The 20,257-nt window shown below is 34.1% G+C and overlaps 1 protein-coding gene and 1 long non-coding RNA gene across 5 annotated transcripts; one reads left to right on the forward strand and one right to left on the reverse strand.

The window, feature by feature from the left end:
- Window positions 1-1,396: 1,396 nt before the first annotated feature.
- LOC113347254 lies at window positions 1,397-10,281 on the reverse strand. 4 transcript variants are annotated; one of them, XM_026590871.1, is made up of 12 exons: window positions 9,968-10,281; window positions 8,863-9,119; window positions 8,656-8,739; window positions 8,363-8,436; window positions 8,240-8,273; window positions 7,128-7,186; window positions 5,373-5,428; window positions 5,175-5,208; window positions 3,693-3,790; window positions 3,352-3,407; window positions 2,085-2,373; window positions 1,397-1,985 (listed from the first exon to the last, which is right to left on the reverse strand). In XM_026590871.1, the coding sequence occupies exons 2-12, from the start codon at window positions 9,004-9,006 to the stop codon at window positions 1,609-1,611; spliced, it is 1,305 nt and encodes a 434-aa protein (XP_026446656.1). In that variant the 5' UTR covers window positions 9,007-9,119; window positions 9,968-10,281; the 3' UTR covers window positions 1,397-1,608. The 4 variants fall into 4 exon arrangements, with proteins under 4 accessions (XP_026446656.1, XP_026446654.1, XP_026446655.1 ...); XM_026590869.1 differs by having other exon boundaries at window positions 5,175-5,212; window positions 5,314-5,428; window positions 9,968-10,280; XM_026590870.1 differs by lacking the exon at window positions 9,968-10,281 and adding an exon at window positions 9,361-9,379 and having other exon boundaries at window positions 5,175-5,212; window positions 5,314-5,428.
- A 2,189-nt stretch (window positions 10,282-12,470) lies between these two features.
- LOC113353093 lies at window positions 12,471-13,746 on the forward strand. The gene is made up of 3 exons (XR_003361073.1): window positions 12,471-12,555; window positions 12,692-12,776; window positions 13,463-13,746. It is a non-coding gene; the product is annotated as an uncharacterized LOC113353093 (long non-coding RNA).
- Window positions 13,747-20,257: the final 6,511 nt, after the last annotated feature.

The raw sequence follows: 20,257 nt of genomic DNA on the forward strand, positions 1-20,257 counted from the left end.
ATGGATACAAATGCTTAATCATCACCTCAGATCAATCGATTCCCAATACCTAAGTTCCTCTAGGCACTTCCTTATCCTCCAAAAGTACATTTTTTCTTGTGGAAAGCAATCCATGAAGGCTTCCCAACCCTCAATATTCTAAAGCATATCCACCTCACCGACTCCAATATTTGCCTACAATTCAATTTTGATATGGAAATTGTTGGGCACATACTCCTTCACTATCAAGTTGTTGTAGCCTCATGTAACACATTCTTAACGAAGCTACCTAATCACTCAAACACTGTCCAACATCTCCTTAACATTCTGACCCCACATACAACAATCTCACAAATTCTACAGCTAAAGCTACACTCCTCCACTGTCAACACGGTTTTTTCTTTCATGGGGTAGCTAGGAATTAATTTATATATCACGAAAAACAGTCAAACCCATGATACATAGCATTAATGGCTCTTAATCTTCGACGAGAATATTATTGGGCACAGAAAAACCTCCAGTGTTACCGGAATGTCAGCTCGTAAAAACCCTGGAAAGGGAGCACAGACGTCTATAACAATATGGATCAGTAATTGATTTCTAGCTTAGACTGGATCAAGACCAACATGGACGGAGCAAGATGAGGATCAAACTAAGCTTAGACTGGATCAAAATTAACACAGACGGAGTAGCGCGAGTGCACCCTAGAATAGCAAGAGTAGGTTTCATATGCAGAGATGCGGCACCCCTGTTGGCGGTACCTCACTCAACTGTTGTGAATCACCACTGCTCTAACAACCGAATTTTGAATCATACTCACGACGTCAAAGGCAACAAAAGAACGGAGCTGGCCAAAAGTACAATTCAAACCTATCTCGGAAACCTGTTTCGTTTCCTAACTTCAGACGTTGGATCTCCATGGTACATCGGAAACCTGCTTCATTTCCTAATTTCAGACGTTGGACCGCCGTGTTACATCTCCGGAAAAACCACAAAATCAAGCTGAACATGAGTCGAAAACCCGCAATAAACCATCCAACACAACTACAGGAAAGGAAATTAAACCGCATACAGACTACCGAATCTTATTGCAAATACCAGCCAGTTAGAATACCTCTCAACATCAATCTGAGACCACATAATTCCATTTGCATTAATCATTTTTTTTTTTACTCGGTTTTAAAAAAGACAATCAACACAAAGACTTCCCAAAAGGTCACCCATCTTAGTACTCTTTTTTTTTTACTCGGTTTTGATCATCTCTTTTTCTTGCATTAACCATCTCATCCGATAAAACATCTCGAGACTTGGTTTTTGCAGAATTTCACGCTTCAAACCAAAAAAGTGAACTTAAGTCACACTTTTTTCTTTTCAAAATATTAAACGAAGTCCGAAGTACTACAATTAAAAAGAGGAGCCCGGTAGATTTTCTTGTTTTATTTAAAAAAAAGAAGAAGAAGAAGATAATTACCAGATTATAGTCAACCAAATAAGTATCCACAAAATCTGAGACTCAGCCTCACCCTACTCATTATTTATTGTTGTGATTACTTACATAAGACAGCAAGGTCACTTGCCCAATACATGCCATCTAGTACAGATTACAGAAGCTAATGTGTACTGTTATCTTTAACCTTCATTTTGTTGCTTCTCAGTTACAGTGGATGCAGATGAACTACCTCGCTCAATACACTGAAGGAGATAACCATGTAGCCAATCCAGTGTTTGTGGGAATGTGGTTGCAGATATGTTGACAACAGTCAAACCCTGAGAGTCAAACGAGCAAAGATAATCTTGAATAGTCTTCAGATTGTTTATTAGCTTTTTCTTGTCCTGGGCGAGAAATTTTTCGCCAAACGTCCTCGTGGATATCCACTCCTCCAAGAGTGCTTTATGATCAAACTCCGCCATATTCAAAACTATAGGTATGATTACTGGCTCAGCAGGAGATTTCTCATTTTTAGCAGGAGGATTTGTCTTTGTCTTGAGAACTTCACCCACATGACCTGCACATACTTTAGAACTTAGAAACACCACGCCCGACCAACAGAATAACAGAAGCAAAATGAAGAAAAGAATACACATAATGTACAGTAGAGTAAAACCTTGGTCCCCAGGAGCACTTGTTGCTAGGTCAATGGATTCCAGATTTTCTGCAATTGTGGTCACTTCATCAGTGGGCAACTCTACTTCTGGTTTCTCCGCAGGACGGCAGTTGGTACTGGTGTTTCCATTTTTGCAAGCAGCACTTTCTGAAGTAGGTTCCTTTTGTACTGCATTATTATCTTCTGTTCCCGGAGGAACAAGATTTGGCTCTTCATTTTTTACAGACGTGCTGTTTCGCTCTCTGTTCTCCTCATCCATTAAATAAATACTAGGATCTAAATGTATTCCCTGTCAGAGTGCAAGAAATCAGTCCACTGGTATTCACTAGGTATGCATGGTGTTGATCAGATGTATCATACGTGATGAGCTAGAGAAACATTAAGTGATCATACACGATACAATCTTTCATTACAAATTGGCAAAAGAGACAAAGGTGACGTATACCAATTGGAAACAAACTGAAGTTTAATTCCAGGCTATAGTGAATAATGCATCTAGAGACAAACAAATTCACAAAATATTATGGCATCATCATCGTGTCACTAAACATGTCTTTTGCATCAAAAGAGCGTATAACATGAACAGGACATCAATATTTATTAAATCACTAAGAAGATCAAAAACATTTACTAGAATGCAGTCATTTTGGGGCGCGGTAGGTTGCACTACTTTGCCTTACGTGAAAAGTAGTGCAAACATGAAAAGAAACTATAATCTGACCTTCCCTTACGTGGAAGGTCAGATTATAGACTCATCTAATACTTTGGAACCCTTTTTGTGGCGCTACACACATACTATAAATTAAACAGTTTCTATAAAGTCTACATAAAAATAGGCCTCCCTCCAAACATGAAAAGAAACTAGTTAGATTTGGTGCGTTTTTTCTGTAAAAAATTAATAAAGTGAAGGGTTTGCTATGTTGCTGTTGTGAAACCTGCATTACCCAATCGTAGACGATCCTGCATATGTGTGCATGTGTGTGTATATAATATATATTACTTTACCAAGAGTTAACATTCGAGTATTACACACACGTCAAGGATATCAAATGCTTGAGCAAGAAAAAAAACAGGTTATATAAGAATGTTCAAAAAGAATTCTCTACCCCCTGTAAAGGTTCAACTTTTCTAGTGCTAGCATAATTATTTTCTGTAGAAGTATAGCAGGGAAAAAAGACCACATGTTAAATTGGAAATGATAGCGTGTGATGCTTTGAAATAGTAACAATGATAACCATACACAAAACACAAAGCTCATAGACAGCACCTCAATTATAATAGGTTTTCCATCCTTCATAGCCTTCTTCAAGTCACCAGCCAAACCTAATTGCAAACCAAGTCGTGAACCAATCCGAGTAAAGATAATAGACAGAAGCTAAATACTGACAAAATCTGTAACCCACTGATTTCTTCATCTTTTTTTTTATTTTTTTGAAACAATTGGGCATGAAAAGGAAATAAATATTTCTTCCTTCTTTCTTCTTTTAATGAGAAAATGTTGAAATTAAGGTCCTCAAAACTACAATTGAAGGTCTTGACTAACCTTACGCCATTGGACCAATAACTTACGAATAATAAGCAAAATCACCACCTAAAACTCAGAGATACCTTTGCGGACAATTCTGCATTCTCTACAAAATTCAGTAATGAGCTCTTCAGAGGAGTTGTAGTCTCGTGCCCATACTGGAGTAGATACCAATGGCGCACTGCGTTGAAAATACATGTTAGCAACCTTCGAGGTTCAGCAAAATTAACCAACTGGAATGTTAACATCAACCTTGATCAAGATACAAACTGTGCTCAGTTGACACATGAAACTGTTCCATTATACTACAACTGGTTTAAGTATATCAGCGAACTTAAGAACTCAGCAAATGATGCAGACACTTGCAGCAGTGAGTAAGATTGAGCACTCCAAACACCATTGTATTAAAAGTCCGCTAATCTACTATGCAAACAAAGAATCCAACCACTATTTGATTATGAAAACAGAATTATTACAGCAGACTAGGGGGTATAGGACCACCATGTACAGCACAACCAAACCATACAACAGCTGAACTGAATACCATCATAACAGCACGCCAGTCAGCAATATAAGCAGTAAAATTCACCATGTTCCTTGCCTCAACAGATTTTGCAAGAAGAATCAGCTACATAGTCTCACTACTATCAGGTTTATGACTTGGAGTTCTACTTTTATATCTTCAAGCTCAAATGATGGATAGAATACATTTTCCCTTATATTGCAAGAAGCTGGAAGAGATTCCTAGTCAACTAGCCATGTGTCTCTCTCTAACCTTTCCATCATGAGTTAAAGAGACACCTACAGGATACCTAGCCACTTAAGCTTAATCTAGCATTAACCTTAAGCACTTGATTGAACCTTAATCTCAATTATATCCGCCTTATTACTAATCCAGCTTAGGTAAACTAATTAGGGATTAATTTAAGCCAATCATGGTTGTTGCATAAACCATAAAAACTAACAAGAACTTCTGCAGAGGTAGGTGTCTGGTGATACCACGACAGGCTTAAGTATGCTCTAGCTAAAGACCTAGACTGAACAAAATTACTTATTGAAATGGGAAATTGAACTAGTATAATTATTCACAAATTACTCGTCTCAAAGTCACTTACTAGTAATCTTTAATGTCCCCTTAACTTGTACTAATTAGCTACTGATTTGTGAACATTTCTCCGAGTGTGATTTTTAGTTATATCTCCTATTAGAACACAACTGCACAAATTTGACAGCATCTGTATTTGAAACCTGATATCTCTGAATCTGCAACATCTTAAGCAAAACTAGAGAAGCACTAGAGCTTTACTTCTCTGTGTGAAGGGTAATTCGACACACATTTTTATCAATGGGTAAGCATGATGAATACGAGGTGTGACAAATAAAGGTATGATGCAACTCATACTTTAAATATCTTTCCATGTACAGCTAGACAATTGCAAGGAAACATCCTTGCACATAATTTTGTTGTCTACGCATAATTGACAAGCTTGATTTTGCACCACCTTTCTTTTATGATAAGTAAAATAAGTAAATAAATACGGGGATCAAAAGGTTCGGACACATACTCTGTTGATGTGCGAAGTAATTCATACACCATATCTGTCTGCCACATAAGAAAAGAAAACGTTTGTTAAAAAACCAAATAAAAGTCATACAAAATAAATAGAGTTTAATCCTCAAGAACGCTTATATAAGCATATTTACCTGTAAAACATTTGGTAAGTTTAGCCGTTGTGCAAGTTGAGTGGCAATTGTAGACTTACCCGTGCAGGCAGTTCCACAAATAAGAATGACCAAGGGTACTCGTTGGTGGTGAAATCTGAATTAAGAATGAAAAGAAAGCATCAGGCAAGTAGCTTTGGCACACTTTACACATTTGAAATAACAATTGATCAACTAAGTGCATGAGAAAAATAAGAATTCAAGAAAAATCTTCAGAAAACCCCATCAATATAAGTAAGTAGATAGTGATACCAACCCGCTTAACTGTATAATAATGCAAATCGAAGATACTAAGGCATTCCCAATACCACTGTCACGGCATGCAGACTTAAACAATGTAAGTGCAGAAATTGCCAAATATATAAGCACACCAGTGTCAAACTACACAGACTTAAAGGTTCAGAGTTCAGACTAATGAGTGTTGAGTTTGAGACTTGCTGCTCCTAACAAAGAACTTCTAGATTGGTGCAATGTGACATAGTAGGCTAGATTTTTACTCAAAGGTAAAGATTCCATTAGTGCAACAAATTTTGAGCTAAGAAGCTACATGGTATTTCCTGAACCGCCATGTTTAGCATTAGAATCTTCATGTAGTATGTCAGTATGAGATAGTCTTGACAGAAAGCAAATTGAAATGGATGCGGATTGGTGACAACATTGAGATATGCCATAAAGTAAGTAACTGTACGGTCAACACTTCAACAGTTTTTTACTAATTTTTCATAAGTTCTCACTCTTATAACAGATGAGTTCAGTTCCAAATAGTCAAATACAGTAACTAACAATTTTACTTCGAGATAAATCTTTTTTCAGTTCAGTAGTTGACTTATAGTTGACCTCGTCTCACGTGAACCTTGTTCTTGTTAGACTTTTTTGTGTTTTGCGCAACAAATCCCATATGGTTAAAGTAATGCTTGTTTAGATTAAGTTAAGTCGGATTAATCTTATTCCACATTAAGGCATGTTTATGGTATTAATCATGCACTAAAGACTAGCTTAAGGTTAATGCTAGATAAGGTTGAGTCTAAGCATGAGATGTCCTTTAGCTTGACATGTCATATGAGGTGTCTAATGTAGCCATGAGGTGTCCTCCAACTCATGATGGAAAGGTTGGAGTGACATGTGGCAAGCATGACTAGGACTCTCTTCTAGCCTCACAAGTTTTTCTTAAAAGCAAATCTGTTTTCATTCCATCCAGTAGTAATGTGAAAATAGAAGTTGATATGAAGTCATGAAAGTTTAAGTGTCTCGTGTGTTCTATTTCCTTGTACAATAACCTGTTTTGGAATGAACTATGTGTAGTATTCTTGCTACATATGGTGCTGTTTTCAGTGAGTTGTTGAGTATGCTAATACTAGTTTCAAGTCTAATTTCAGCATGTAGTTAGCTTATATGATGTTTAGTGGTAAAGCATAAAGGTTAAGGAGCTGAAATTCCAACAGTTCTCACTTGCTAACCTCATCTATTTAAGTTCCATCTGCAATATACCTACCTTATGTTCCACCTCCAGTAAAACTAGATTATAAAGCAGTCATTAATTTTTCTTTCGTAAATTAATTGTCTAGCAAATTTTATGCTCTTTCCTACTTCAGAACGCATGTGCCAAAAATAGGTTCCTTGCTTTAGTTTCTTTCAAGGGAGCTAAATGTTTGCAGAAGAGTCATTCCAAGAACCTATAAAGCAGCGTAGCTATAGCTAATAGGGTGCAACAAAATCAAACAAATACTACGCAAGGTTCATATTATGAGGACATATGCAGGAGATTAAATTAGAAAAGGAGATTAGAACACACTAACCTGGTCATCATATTGTAACGATTTATGTATTCTTCCCCATAGCCGCGACGCTCCATGAGCTGCAAGAAGATTCTCATAAGCTTATTTCCAATATTGTCTATAAACTGAATAATTTTCAAAATGAACAAATAAAAGATTGAGAACTGAATTTTGTCAGGCTTGCAGATTTCAGGTCACCAAAACCCTAACAATCTTGAAGCTCTCTTGATTAAGTATTTTGCTCCTACAGATTATCAGGAGAATGAGCGTGGATGAAATTATTGTCTTTATGTAATTAAGTGTACTTCAAATTCATTTCACTATATTTTATGGGTTAAATAATTGCTTGTTTTAGTCCATCGACAAAATATTCAAAATGTTTTCCATAGTAGTATAGTAATACAACTTTTAGCAATTGCGTAGAAACTATAACTTGTTAGCGCATGTTATAAGTTGGTTTAACTATACTTTTGAATTTTGATATGAATGCTAGACACGCTATACTAGAAGCCTGTTACTGTTCTGCGCTGAAATCGGATGTCCTGCTAGACATGAACAAGAACAGAAGGGCTATTTCACCTTTGTCCCGAGAGCCATTACCAAACTTAGGGATACATAAGTACCTAACCACTAGTGTGTCCCAGGTTTTTCTTCTAGCAAATATTCCATTTGACGCCACACTTGTCAAGTTGAGATGCCAAGGTTTTTCCATGCTCTCGAACTCCCTGTCGTCTTCAGCCAAGTCCCTTCCAGACTTCACATGTAGGACATATGAGTTCTTTCGGACCTTCCATTTTATATAAGAAAGTTCAAGTCTTTAGAAGAGCCAGTCACTTCATCCCTAAAGTGCCTTACTCTAGCAAGTAAGTAAACTCCCAAGTTTGACGTTGGTCAACAACCAACAGAAAAAAGACAGCTTTTTTCTTCACAACATCGACAGATGTCTGTCTAGGGTGAATCATTCAATCTATATTCTTTCTAGAGACATTCGAAGCCCAAATAACATTTGGAACTGGAACACACTTTAATAAACTAATTTTCAAACTCGTTGTTTTACGATGGGTAGACGAAAACGGAGCTAAATGCCTTTACAAGCATAAAAGTATACTGCTGTGGTGATTTCTTTAAAGTACCTTAAATAAATTAGCTTCCAAATCAGACTGTGAACTGCCATAACAATAAAAAGGATTGCGGTTAAAGGTGATGAATGAGGTATACGAAAATGTCAAATACTGTAAACGGAAAAAACAACGCACACATCCAAGAGGCTGTTGTCAATAAGCAACTTCTTTAATTCCAGAGCGATTTTAATGGCCACATGATTAGGTATCTGACAAATACAGAAGTTAAGTGGCAGTTAGTATAACGACATACTATTTTAACATACTTGGCCCATACCATCTCTCTAAAGACACTGTCAATGAAAAATACCTCCCATAAAACAAGATCAATGTATAATCTTCCAGACGAGCAAATGAATTGTGAACTAATGAGATCAGTATCGAAAGAAAAATGACTGCTCAAGCAAGATCGTGATAACATTATCTACCTTAGTGACTGTTAACATTCTGCTGAGAAGAAATCTGGATAGAACATAGTAGTGATCAGCATTATCCCCCAACCACACTTTTACCTGAAGAAACGGTCAGGTGATCATAGGCATTTTTTATTTCTTAAAAACATATATAGAAGAAGAATGATTAGGAACCCAAATGTTAAAAGTAAAATTTAAGGCAGGGTATAGAAACTAAACTACCTTCACAAAATCATACTTTGAAGAAGCATTTCTTGCGGCTGATCTGCCCGTAGGGAGTGCAGGAACATTTTTCCCTTCTGATGAACTCTCGTCTCCGCTTGGAGGATTTGGAGCAGCAATTACTACTCCTTTTCCCTTCTTCATCTTCTCTAACTCTCTTAACTGTTTCCGCTGGACTCCAGCAGGAGGGATCACCAACAAAATGGATGTCTATCAATGGTTCTTGTGGTTATCAACTCGTTGAACTCAAATAAGGCCTGAAACATAAATTTTGTCATCAATATAATAAAATATGAGCCCAGATTTCCAATGATACATGTTATCAAGTGTATTAAATAGCTAACGAAATTTAGATATAACGTGGATTTACTATTTTCACGTACCAACTAAGCCACGTAAGATCCTCCTAATATAATGGTCACAGCCGTTTTTAACACTAAGACTATTGAATGGTTCAAATAAGACTATATTGTAAAAGATCCTTAAGTTATAACCAACCAGCTGAATTAAGTTTTGCAATTCCAAATTGAAGCAATTTAAGCCCTACAAACAGACCAAAGTCTGTATCCAACAAAAAAAAGAAATTAGTGTCCTCTTCAATGCACTTTAGTGTACATGCATATTCGGTCTTGTATTAACAGTGTGCATGTGTGGCGCTCACTAGCCTATACTTGTCAATTGTGATCATGAATATATTCGTCAAGCTCATCATCAAATAGTCTGATAAAATGAACATTTCATGCTTTTTTAAATCTAAAGAGTAACCCACTCAACTTCTTCGGCTCAGTCCACAATTACCTGGCCATTTCAATACAAATTTTAAACAACAACAATCACAATTTTATGTCTTTCACAAGTGAAATCAAACAATGGAAGTATAAAACAACTCTACAGAACTCTCAATTTTTACAAGGGCATTCCAATAATAAGCACGCTCTCAGAGAAAAAAAAAAGTCAATCCTTAACTGACATTTAAACAGATCCAACATATAAGAAATGAGGTCAATACCAAAAAAAACTGAATAATTTAACAAATCAAGCTATTTATCGTGTCTGAGCAATGTACAAAAACCCCTAAAAACAGAATTACAAAAATCCCACTTACCAGATTAGAGAAATTAGACATGAGATTCAAAGACAAGCCGTAATAATCCTTGAAGAAGAAGAACGTGATGAAAAAGAAAAACACATCTTTGTCCCAAAATAACCTCTCATGAGGAAAACCTAAAGAACTAGTACTAGAATCAAAGATGTCCCAAAATAACCTCTCATGAGTAAAACCTAAAGAACTAGAACTAGAATCAAAGATAGTACTTTACCAAGGAGATGAAAAGTAGCAGACAAAATCCAAAAAAGAATCTGGCAAAAAGAAAAGAGAAAGGGGTGGAGTTGTGGAGAACTTCTTTTTCTCTATCAAACTTTTCTTTAAATTCTCTTAAATTATTCGGAAATGTGTGGTGTACCGAAAACCTCCTCACCGTGATCTGCACCCAGATTTTGGTGTGCCAGGATATTTGGCGGTGGACCCATCTTTTGCTCCATCCCTGCAAATCTCTCACGGGTTGTCCTAATAGTCGTTGGATTTTTTTATGGTGCAGATCGTGGGACACATCTTCGATGTGTATCATCACTGTAAATTATTTTAATGCTTTTGTCCTTTTTTTAATACGGGAGTATCTTTTGCTTACTTGGAGAGAGTTTTCTTACCTGGCCGTTTCGGGAATCGGTAATACCAATACGACAACGGACAACATCAGTTGCACAGACTAAACGGATCAACACTTCATGTTTTCATTTATTTATTTTTTTTATAGAAAAGGGAAATAATGCGGTACTCCTAGTCAACTCCCTCTTTTTCACCTCCATATTCACTTCCCGACAATTTAAACTTTATATTTGAGTAATGGTGAACCCATATATTCCTGAATGTGAATCTAAATTTAGATGTATGGTGTAGATCGTAAAGAGGTGTGAATAGGGAGGTGGAAAAGAGGATGTGTGGTATAGATTGTAAAGAGGTGTGAATAGGGAGGTGGAAAAGAGGATGTGTGGTATAGATTGTAAAGAGATGAATAGGGAGGTGGAAAAGAGGGAGCTGAATAGCATTTCCGAAGAAAAAAAACATACTCTAATTCTTTATATAAAAAGAGAGTTTTTTCGAGCGACGTGGTTAACCGTAGCTTCTGGTTGATTCTGACCCCACCGTTCTAAATTTCAACCAATAAAATTTGAGTATACTATTTTTGACCAAAATATATTTTCCAACCAATCACATTCAAGAAAAAGAAATTGCCTAAAAAAACATAATCTAAAATTACCAAATACAACAAATCCTTATATTAAAAAATAAAAATTGTAGTAATTCACGATCGAACTATTATTCATCATGATTTCATCGCATAACATAAAAACAAACATAACGATAAAAATCCAATGTCTAATGTCCAATTTCACTTCTTAAAATTCATTTAATTCTAATTATAATTCCAGAACTAATAATTAAATTAATTTTAATTAAATTTTACTACTATGATTGAAATGAAAATTAAAACTGCTCTTCCAATCTAGACAATGACTGAAAGTCAAAATAAAAATACCTCGATTTGTGGATGGTTATCGATGATCAAAGTGTACTTTTCTGGCCGCAGAAACATTGACAAATCCTGTCAAATAGTTAAAATATATAATCATTAAATGAAAAAAAAAACATTATGCAAAACTTTAAAAGTGTAACCCTAAGCAGCAGTGGCAACAACAACAACAACAAAAAATTGTGTGGAAAACAACAAAATAAGTTTCAACTTTCAAAAATAATTCCAAATATTATCATTTTTCTTAAAATTATTAATTCAAAAAATAAATATTTTCTTAATATTAATCATTCCAAAAATAAATAAAATGATAACTATTCCTAGACGTGCAGGATATGCTTAATATTTTTTATCGACAAATATATATATTATCAAAAATTAAATTGGGATAACCAAAACCTTACAGTTTATAGATTTTCATTATTATTTGTGTTTCTATTCCATAAAAACAAAATATTAAAAAGGAAAATTAGATCTATATACAATATTTTGTAACTTTTTTATTGTTTTGAGAAAATTCAAGGATTAAATGTTTTTACAAAGATATAAAAACTTTCGATATTATTAGGTATTAATTTATATTATTTCCAAACCAAGATTTAATTTTATTTTACTAGATTTTTGGATCTGGTGTCTCTCAATATGAAGCATTTGATGCAAAATCCAAACCCTATTGTCCACGGTGCTTCTCTTCCTCAATAGTTGTTCTTCATGTGATTTATGATTATATTTTCTGATCTATTTTGGCTTTTTGTTTTGTCTAGCTATTTTGGATTTTATTCTTGCAGGTACCTTCACTCATCGTATAAACTTTTTTTGATCATGCACCTGTTGTAATCGGGCATACTTCAAGCAATATCAAGGTATAAACTCATTAATTCTTGATTTTCTTGATTTTTTTTTTTGTTTGATGCAATTCCTGCAAATATTGTTGTTTTTGTTCATGCGACTTATGATTTCATTTTCTGGTATATTTTGGCCTTTTGTTTTGCTCTATTTTGGCTTTTTGTTTTGCAGATACCCTCAATCATTCACCAATTGTAATTTTTTTTTGCTTGATCATGAACCTGTTGTAGTAGGGCATACTTCAAGCATTATCAAGGTATAAACACAATTCTTGATTATTTTTTCGATGCAATTCCTGCAAATATTTGCAGTTTTTGTTCATGCGACTTATAATTTTATTTTTTCCTCTATTTTGGCTTTTGTTTTGCTTTATTTTTATTTTTGTTTTGCAGGTACCCTCAATCATTCACCAATTGTAAACATTTTTTGCTCGATCATGCACCTGTTGTAGTCGGGCATACTTCAAGCAATATCAAGGTATTACACGCTTCAAGAATCGTGGCTGATAAGATAATTATCATTCTTGATATTTTTTTGTTTGATGCAATTCCTGCAAATATTGTTGTGGTTGTGATATCAATTATTCCATGATTGTTTTTTGGTTCTTTAGGTCTTATCGATGCATCAATACGAGTTTTGGAACTCTTATCATTGTTTATTGATTTATGTCATCACTGCTTCATCTGTTGTGATTTAGGAAAAAAGAAAGTTCGTTCAACTTTCACTGGTCGTCATAGTGTATGTTTATTTTTAACGATTTTTTTTTATTGTTGTTTGACTAAAATCAAGGAAACAAAAGTAAACAGACTTGAACACGAGGGTGTTTTTCCCTCTTTTTTTTATGTATTATATCGTTCTATGTTGTTGTTTTTTCGTTTTGGCAGGGGTGTTTTTCACAGGGTGAACAGATTTGACGAAGAACATGAGGAAGACTATGCATTTTAATACTGTCTGCATTTTTGTTTTGTATCTGTTGAAACTTGCTATATAGGACGCAGATCTTGATTCATGCATGGTTATAAGTTTATTTCATTTCTCTTCAAAATCAACCAGTAGGATTTTCTTTTTGTTTTGACTTTTATCTATGTTTTATCATAACCTAATTAGCAGGAGTGAAATCGTCCTTTTTTGGTATTCCTAAGAGTTTGCTTTTTGTTTTGCAGTTACTGATGATTTGACCAGTGGTCAATACATGCATGATCTGAAGGACCAAATTTGTAGTTTAAGTTGGCGACGATCTGCTGATAGGTTTTGGTTAATAATCCAGAACCGTGCATGCCTCGTTGTCTTTAAATTTCTTTATCTAGTATATGCTTATCTTAAAATTTAAGTTCTTTATATATGTAGTAGTTTTTTTTTTTCTTCTACTGATTTATTTTTGTCCATTTGTATGTTCCTAAAAGATTGTATGGCATTATAATTAAGGTTTTCAAGTTGCTATTGTTGTTCACGGTTATAAACTTTTTGGTGTTGACATGCTTAAGTCATCCATGGTATTGTTTGCTGACTTGCCGACCACAATTCTTGAAGCTACTGTATTGAAGGTAGTTGTTGAATCATTAATTTCACTGCTGCTAATATTGCGTGTTTACAGGGTTTGTTAGAAACTAAACTATGATACAAGATTCTGGACATGATGGTATAAAGAATTTTTTTCTTTTTACAGCGGAATTTTGTCAGTTGGCGCTTCTAAACCGATAATTTCAAAATCCCAAATGAATAGTAAATTATATAGAATACATTGAGGGAAAAGGTAAAAATATTTAGAATGGTTGTGGATGTGGTAGTTCCATGATTTCTTTAGCTTTATAAGTAGAAGTATGATGACTCTTTTACACTTGCCCGAGACAGAAAGGGCACGACTAGGATCTTCATATAGTCTGAGATGTTGCAGAGAATTTTCACTAATAATTGACATTTTGGTTTTACACGTCGTCATAATTGAAAATTGATTTACTTCTTTAGACTATTTTTTACCTTTTAACATTTAATCCTTGATGCAGGAGTTGCGGAACATCCTATTTTGTCATCCATCCACATCCACTTATGGTATCATGTTCGTTTTGCTTCACAAAAATATTAAAACATGGACAAAGCGCTACTCCCTCCGTCTCTAAAAGATGGGAAGGTTTGTGTATAATATATAGGGGAGAATCCTAAAGTAGAGAACAAGCAACTGATAAAGATAATTTGACTATGGGAGAATCCTGAAGTTACCTATTCTTTGGTCTGTAAGAGAAGAAATACTTTCTCCCATATTCAATGAGATGCTTCTATTAGTTGATAACACAATATTTTTTTTTTGCTTGATCTTCCAAGACTCCCAATTCACTTTTGACCTCATTAGTTTTGATCTGTTTTGTATTAAACATGATGCTCCTACATTTGACCTCTTTGTACCTGATCAAATCAATTATGTTGCTGAAGATTTTTGTTGCCCCTAAGTAGTGTATAATTTTAAGAGATTAAAAGAAAAAGCTTATCTTGAATTAAGTATAAAATTCATTTGTGTGTTTACAAATTGTTGTCCCCCAACAAATGTATAATTTAAAGAGAAAGAAATTATATGAGAGATAAGCTCGAGAGTTACAACCCAATGGCCAAAAACGTTGCACAGTCACAAAATGAAGATAGCGAAAAGCTAAAACAATGTTTCAGTACAACAATTGATTAAAAAAATAAAAAAAAAGTTTCAGTACAACCACCAAAAAATAAAGCAAACAACCCTTATTCATTAGCCACCATTTTGACTATGTAATTGTCTTTCATTGGATCTAAAACGATAGAAATTACATATTATTTTCGTACTCTATTTTCATTGACATGCTTAGAATTTCAAGAAATATACATTAGAATGATGATACCTGGCTAGGGCCTGCTGGTGATATTGTAACGAGCAATAATTGGATGTGCTCTATTTTCTTTTGCATATTCAGCAAGAACATGAGCAACATTATTACATTCACGGGGTACATAAGTACACTCTAAACCCCTAACTACCTGCAACATCCTACTAATTTATGTGCACAAGTTAGTCTGTACTTATCCGATACAATATACCAAAAAAATAATAAATTGAAGATGATTATGGTGATATGTTTACAAAATAAATAATTTAGTTCACCTTCTTAAAATGGGGGGTTATCAAGGGGGGAACTCTAAAGACACTTTGACATTGTTTGATGATTTGTTGGACAAGACGTTCTGATGTACTATTTTTCGGATTTCATTTGAAAAGTGGATCAAACGGATTCATGGTCATGGAAGTCAATAATTATAATATATAATCTTTCGAAAGATAAAAGGGAAACGAAGGAAGTCAATAGTCATGATACTTTATAACAAGACAAGAAAAAATGTGTTACATCCAAAATAGCGATGATTCCTTACACAGACAAAGATAACCGTTTTAAGGCCAGGACAAAGAGGATGTGGAAGAATGCTGAGAAGAATTCTCTATTCATTACATTGTCCACCTTGGGCTTAATATTTGTTTTAGCATTTGTTCGTTCATTTTATTTTCTTGCACACCAACTAAGATGTTAGCTTATTTGTTTTTCTATGTGTAAGAAGAATATCATGCTTATAGCTTACTGATTTGTTACCCTTTCTTTTGTTACCCTTTCTTTCATAATAAATATATAACAAGCATCCAACATTCCATAAGCAAGAGCCAGACCTGTGCATCGTACGGGTGAGAAACTAGTTAAGACAAATATGCAAACAATGTGTTTCTTCTTTCTTAAGTCCAAGAGTCCTACTGTCACGCGCGTGAAAAAAATAATGAACATGCATGTTACCGTTGGATGTAAGATCATCTTTTTTAGACCCTATATTATAGAATCTTTGTATTTTTATTCGTTAAGCACCCTTACTTTACGTATTAATTTTGAATGGAATACTTTTGTTCCGATTAATTTTAAAACGATTATGGAAAATATCAATTCTTTCTATCCCGATTTGAAGTCTTCATTTTTAGTTTCTCAGTAAAATTCGCTATTTCTATTAGGGGAATATGGATTCAATTTATGTATGATTGATTTATAAGGACTTGATGATGAACAAAATTATGCAAGACAAGGTCAAAGTAGAGGTATGAAAAGTACCAAACCGTTTCCAACATTCCTTCAAGGCATAAACCATTTAAGGAAAGAAAAAAATAAGCAGTATTTTTCTTCTGTAAAACTAATTGAGTCACTAAATGAATCATAAAAAAACAATACTTGAAACACCAAGTTTTATTCTGATGATTTATGTAAAAGTATTTTTCTTATGTACCAAATCGTTTCCAACATTACCAATTAAATCTTTTAACGATTGGACAAGTGGTTTTTGTAGGCATGTTTATATGAATTAAAAAGTATAGCACAAAATGATAGGGAGAAACCCATCGTGGTGTTCTGAAGGTGGTTGAAGGTTAGACGGAGGGAGAGAGACAAACTCTAAACACAATGATGACGCTACCTTTTAAAAAAAATAAAATATCGAGAGATCAATAAAAAGATTAAACTTTAAAACTTAAATAAGAGATTTCGGAATATGTGAACATATGTAACATATTGGCCGAAGAAAGATGATCTTACATCCAACGGATGTAACATGCGGGTTCATTTTTCTTGTCACGCAAGCGCTCACATGACAGCAGGACTTTAAGGATAATTCCTATGGTATTGGCAAATTCCTTGTTTCTTGATTTTCACCCAAATCTTTGAACACTTCTAGCCAAATAATTTTTGTTGATTGTGCTCATCAAAATTATTTTGGTCCAAATAAATTGGATCATCTATCGTCTTGAGTGCATTACAGTTTAATTAACCCAGACTCGCATAATCCGCCAGACTTCATGAAGCATCAGTACTTGTTCATCATCATATAGTACAATTCAAAAGGTTGTTTCCACCTTTCACCTGACGACCATGGTTGAGTGGAACCATATCTCCCTTGCATAATATTCTCATTAGGAAGTATGAATCTAATGATGTAACTCTTATAAACTACTTGTTTATGATTTAAGTTTTGCACATTCTAAAATGCATATTTTATATATATATATATAAATATATATATATATAAGAATATAAAATATTCAAAAATTGAATTAGAGAAGAAACAAACTTATGGCACTCCAAATCCTTTGGAAGGAATGTATTTGAAGTGCCCTACCAACGTTCTAATATTACTTGAACTTCTTGGATTATATGGCTAAATAAAAACGCCACCAAGGATATCTTTTTACCCATTATTTGACAATTTTAGGAAGGTACCCCTCACATCAAACATTTATGACCATCCATAACTTGATTTGGTATAGTGATCTCGCGTTTCATTTTGAGATATATGGTAAAGAATACACCTTCACCGCCATTCATTTACCATTACCGAACTCCTAACCTCAATTTTGGGTCAAATTTTGTCCACTTTGAGAGTTTCCCGGTGATTTCCCAACTTTTTTCTTTTGAAAACTCATTATGAGAAAAATTTAGAGAATGAATTTTAAACACTAGTCTGTTGTAAATCATGGTTTATCACAATTTTCATTTGTAATCCGGACAGTTATTTATTTAGTGTGCCTCTTTATAAATGACAAATAGAAAATGTTATTAAGTATGACGAATAAATTTTTTTAACTTAAAGTCATATATAAAATATGTTATTAAGTATAATGGTTATTGTATGTAAAATATAATAACGGTTGATGTATGCCATAAAGAAATCATGGTTATTATATGTAAACTACAATAATGGTTTACGCATGCCATTAAAAAACACGGTTATTATAGAACTCGCGATTAGGGGATATCAAAACTAATTGGGGGATAGAGGAAAAGGACAAAAAATGGATCCAAATATCCAATCAGGGTCACCCCTTATCTAAATATTTTTTTAAATCCTAATCTACCCCTCACTAATCAGGTTTGCTGGTTAATTAAAATTAGTAAAAATCTAAGTATTTGTTAAATGATTAGTGTGTATTTTTATTTGAATTTGGGTGAGTGAGGTAAGAGTAGGAGGAGGGAAAAAATATTTGAGAGAGAACTTTTTTTGGTGTAAATGAAGGATGATTGTGAAGAGAGATTTGTTGCTAAGAGGTTGAAAATTTGATTTTTCTTTTCTTTGAATCCACCATTTTTGCAGCTGAAAAAGCTCGGTGTCGGCATAGCATTCAACCAAAAAATCATGCCAGCAATTGTTGAAAATTTTCATAAATGTTTTCCACTACGCAGAGTTTTCGGTGATCGACCTGTTACTTATCGAGCATGCCGGTACAGCTAGAAAATTGAATTTCAGTTCGTTTTGAATTTTTTTTTTCTGGTTTTTAGTCCACTTCCGGCATAGTCTGTTACTTCTCGAGCATGCCGGTACAGCTACCGGCATGGTATGTTGCTTGAATTTCTTTGCCGTCACGTGATGCAAAGTATCCAGAAACTTGAATATTTTTTTTTCATTTGAGTACCGGCATTGATAGATTTCTATCGAGCATGCCAGCACTTAGTTACGACATTGAATGATAGTTACCAAGCATGTCGGCACCATTTTCCGTCATGGTCTTCATCAATTCCGGCATGGTCTTCATCACTTCCGGCGATGTAAAAAAAAATTATTTCCGGCATGGTCTCCATCACTTCCGGAATGGTCTTCATCTTTTCCGGTATGATATTCATCACTTCGGGCATGGTCTTCATCACTTTCGGCATGGTCTTCATCTTTTCCGGTATGATATTCATCACTTCCGGCATGGTCTTCATCATTTCTTGTATGATATTCATCAATTCCGGCATGGTATTCATCACTTCCGGCATGGTCTTCATCACTTCCGAATGTAAAAAATAAATAAAATCGATTTCAAAGAGAGGAGCCGGCAGAGAAGGAGAAGACAATTTGAAAGGGAGTGGGGAAACTTTAAAATTTGAAAGGGAATGAAGAATTTTTAGGTTTCAAAGCCCTAACCCTAAAAAGAGATTAATGAGAGGTGAAGATGGAAACGGGGGATATGATTTTGTTTTTTGATTTTTATTTTGAGGGAAGGGTATTTTAGTATTTTTGTCCACCAAAACATCCCTTAGCAAACATTATTGTTTGGGGGAAGTAATTCATATCCCCAAATTAGTTTTCATATCCTCCAATTGTGGGTTCTTATTAAATGTTATTGTGTGTTAAAGGTACAATAACGCTTAATATCTGCTATAATGGAGGCGCTCTCATGCAAATAAAAATACTAATTCAAATGAGAATGTTCCATCGTTTTCTAGCTACTGAATCATATTTTGGTATTCAGATTTAGATTTAGTGTATCTGAAATTCGTTCTGATTTTGGAATTTAGATGTGAAGCAAAATTATGATTTCAAAGTTAATGTAAAATTAACTTTATTAATTATTATTTTCAAGAAAATTGAATATTTGAATACAAATCGGAAGATAAATACTAGCAACCCCATGTTATAACATATAGTCAATACAAAAAAAAAAAATCAATCCTTAAACTGACATTTAAACAGATCTAACATATAGTCAATACCAAAAACTGAATAACTTAACAAATCAAGTTATTTATCGTATGTGAGCAATGTAAAAAAAACCATAAAACGAAATTACAAAAATCTCACTTACCATATTAGAGAAATTAGACGTGAGATTCAGAGACAAGCTGCAATAATCCTTGAAAAAGAAGAGAAACGTGATGGAAAAAAAACACGTCATTCTTTAAACAAATGTAACCCTAAAATAACCTCTCTGTGAAAACTTAAAGAACTAGAACTATAATCAAAGATAGTACTTTTACCCCTTTAATGAGATAAAAAGTAACAGAAAAAATCCAAAAAAGAATCTGGAAAAAAGAAAAGAGGAAGAGGTGAACTTGTGAAGTTCTTTTTCTCCATCAAACTTTTCTTTAGATTCTTTTAAATTATTTTAATGCTTTTGTCCTTTCTTTTTTAATACGGAGTATCTTTTGCTTAAT

This window comes from Papaver somniferum, chromosome 2, assembly GCF_003573695.1.
Source record: "Papaver somniferum cultivar HN1 chromosome 2, ASM357369v1, whole genome shotgun sequence".
NCBI classification, from domain to species: Eukaryota; Viridiplantae; Streptophyta; class Magnoliopsida; order Ranunculales; family Papaveraceae; genus Papaver; species Papaver somniferum.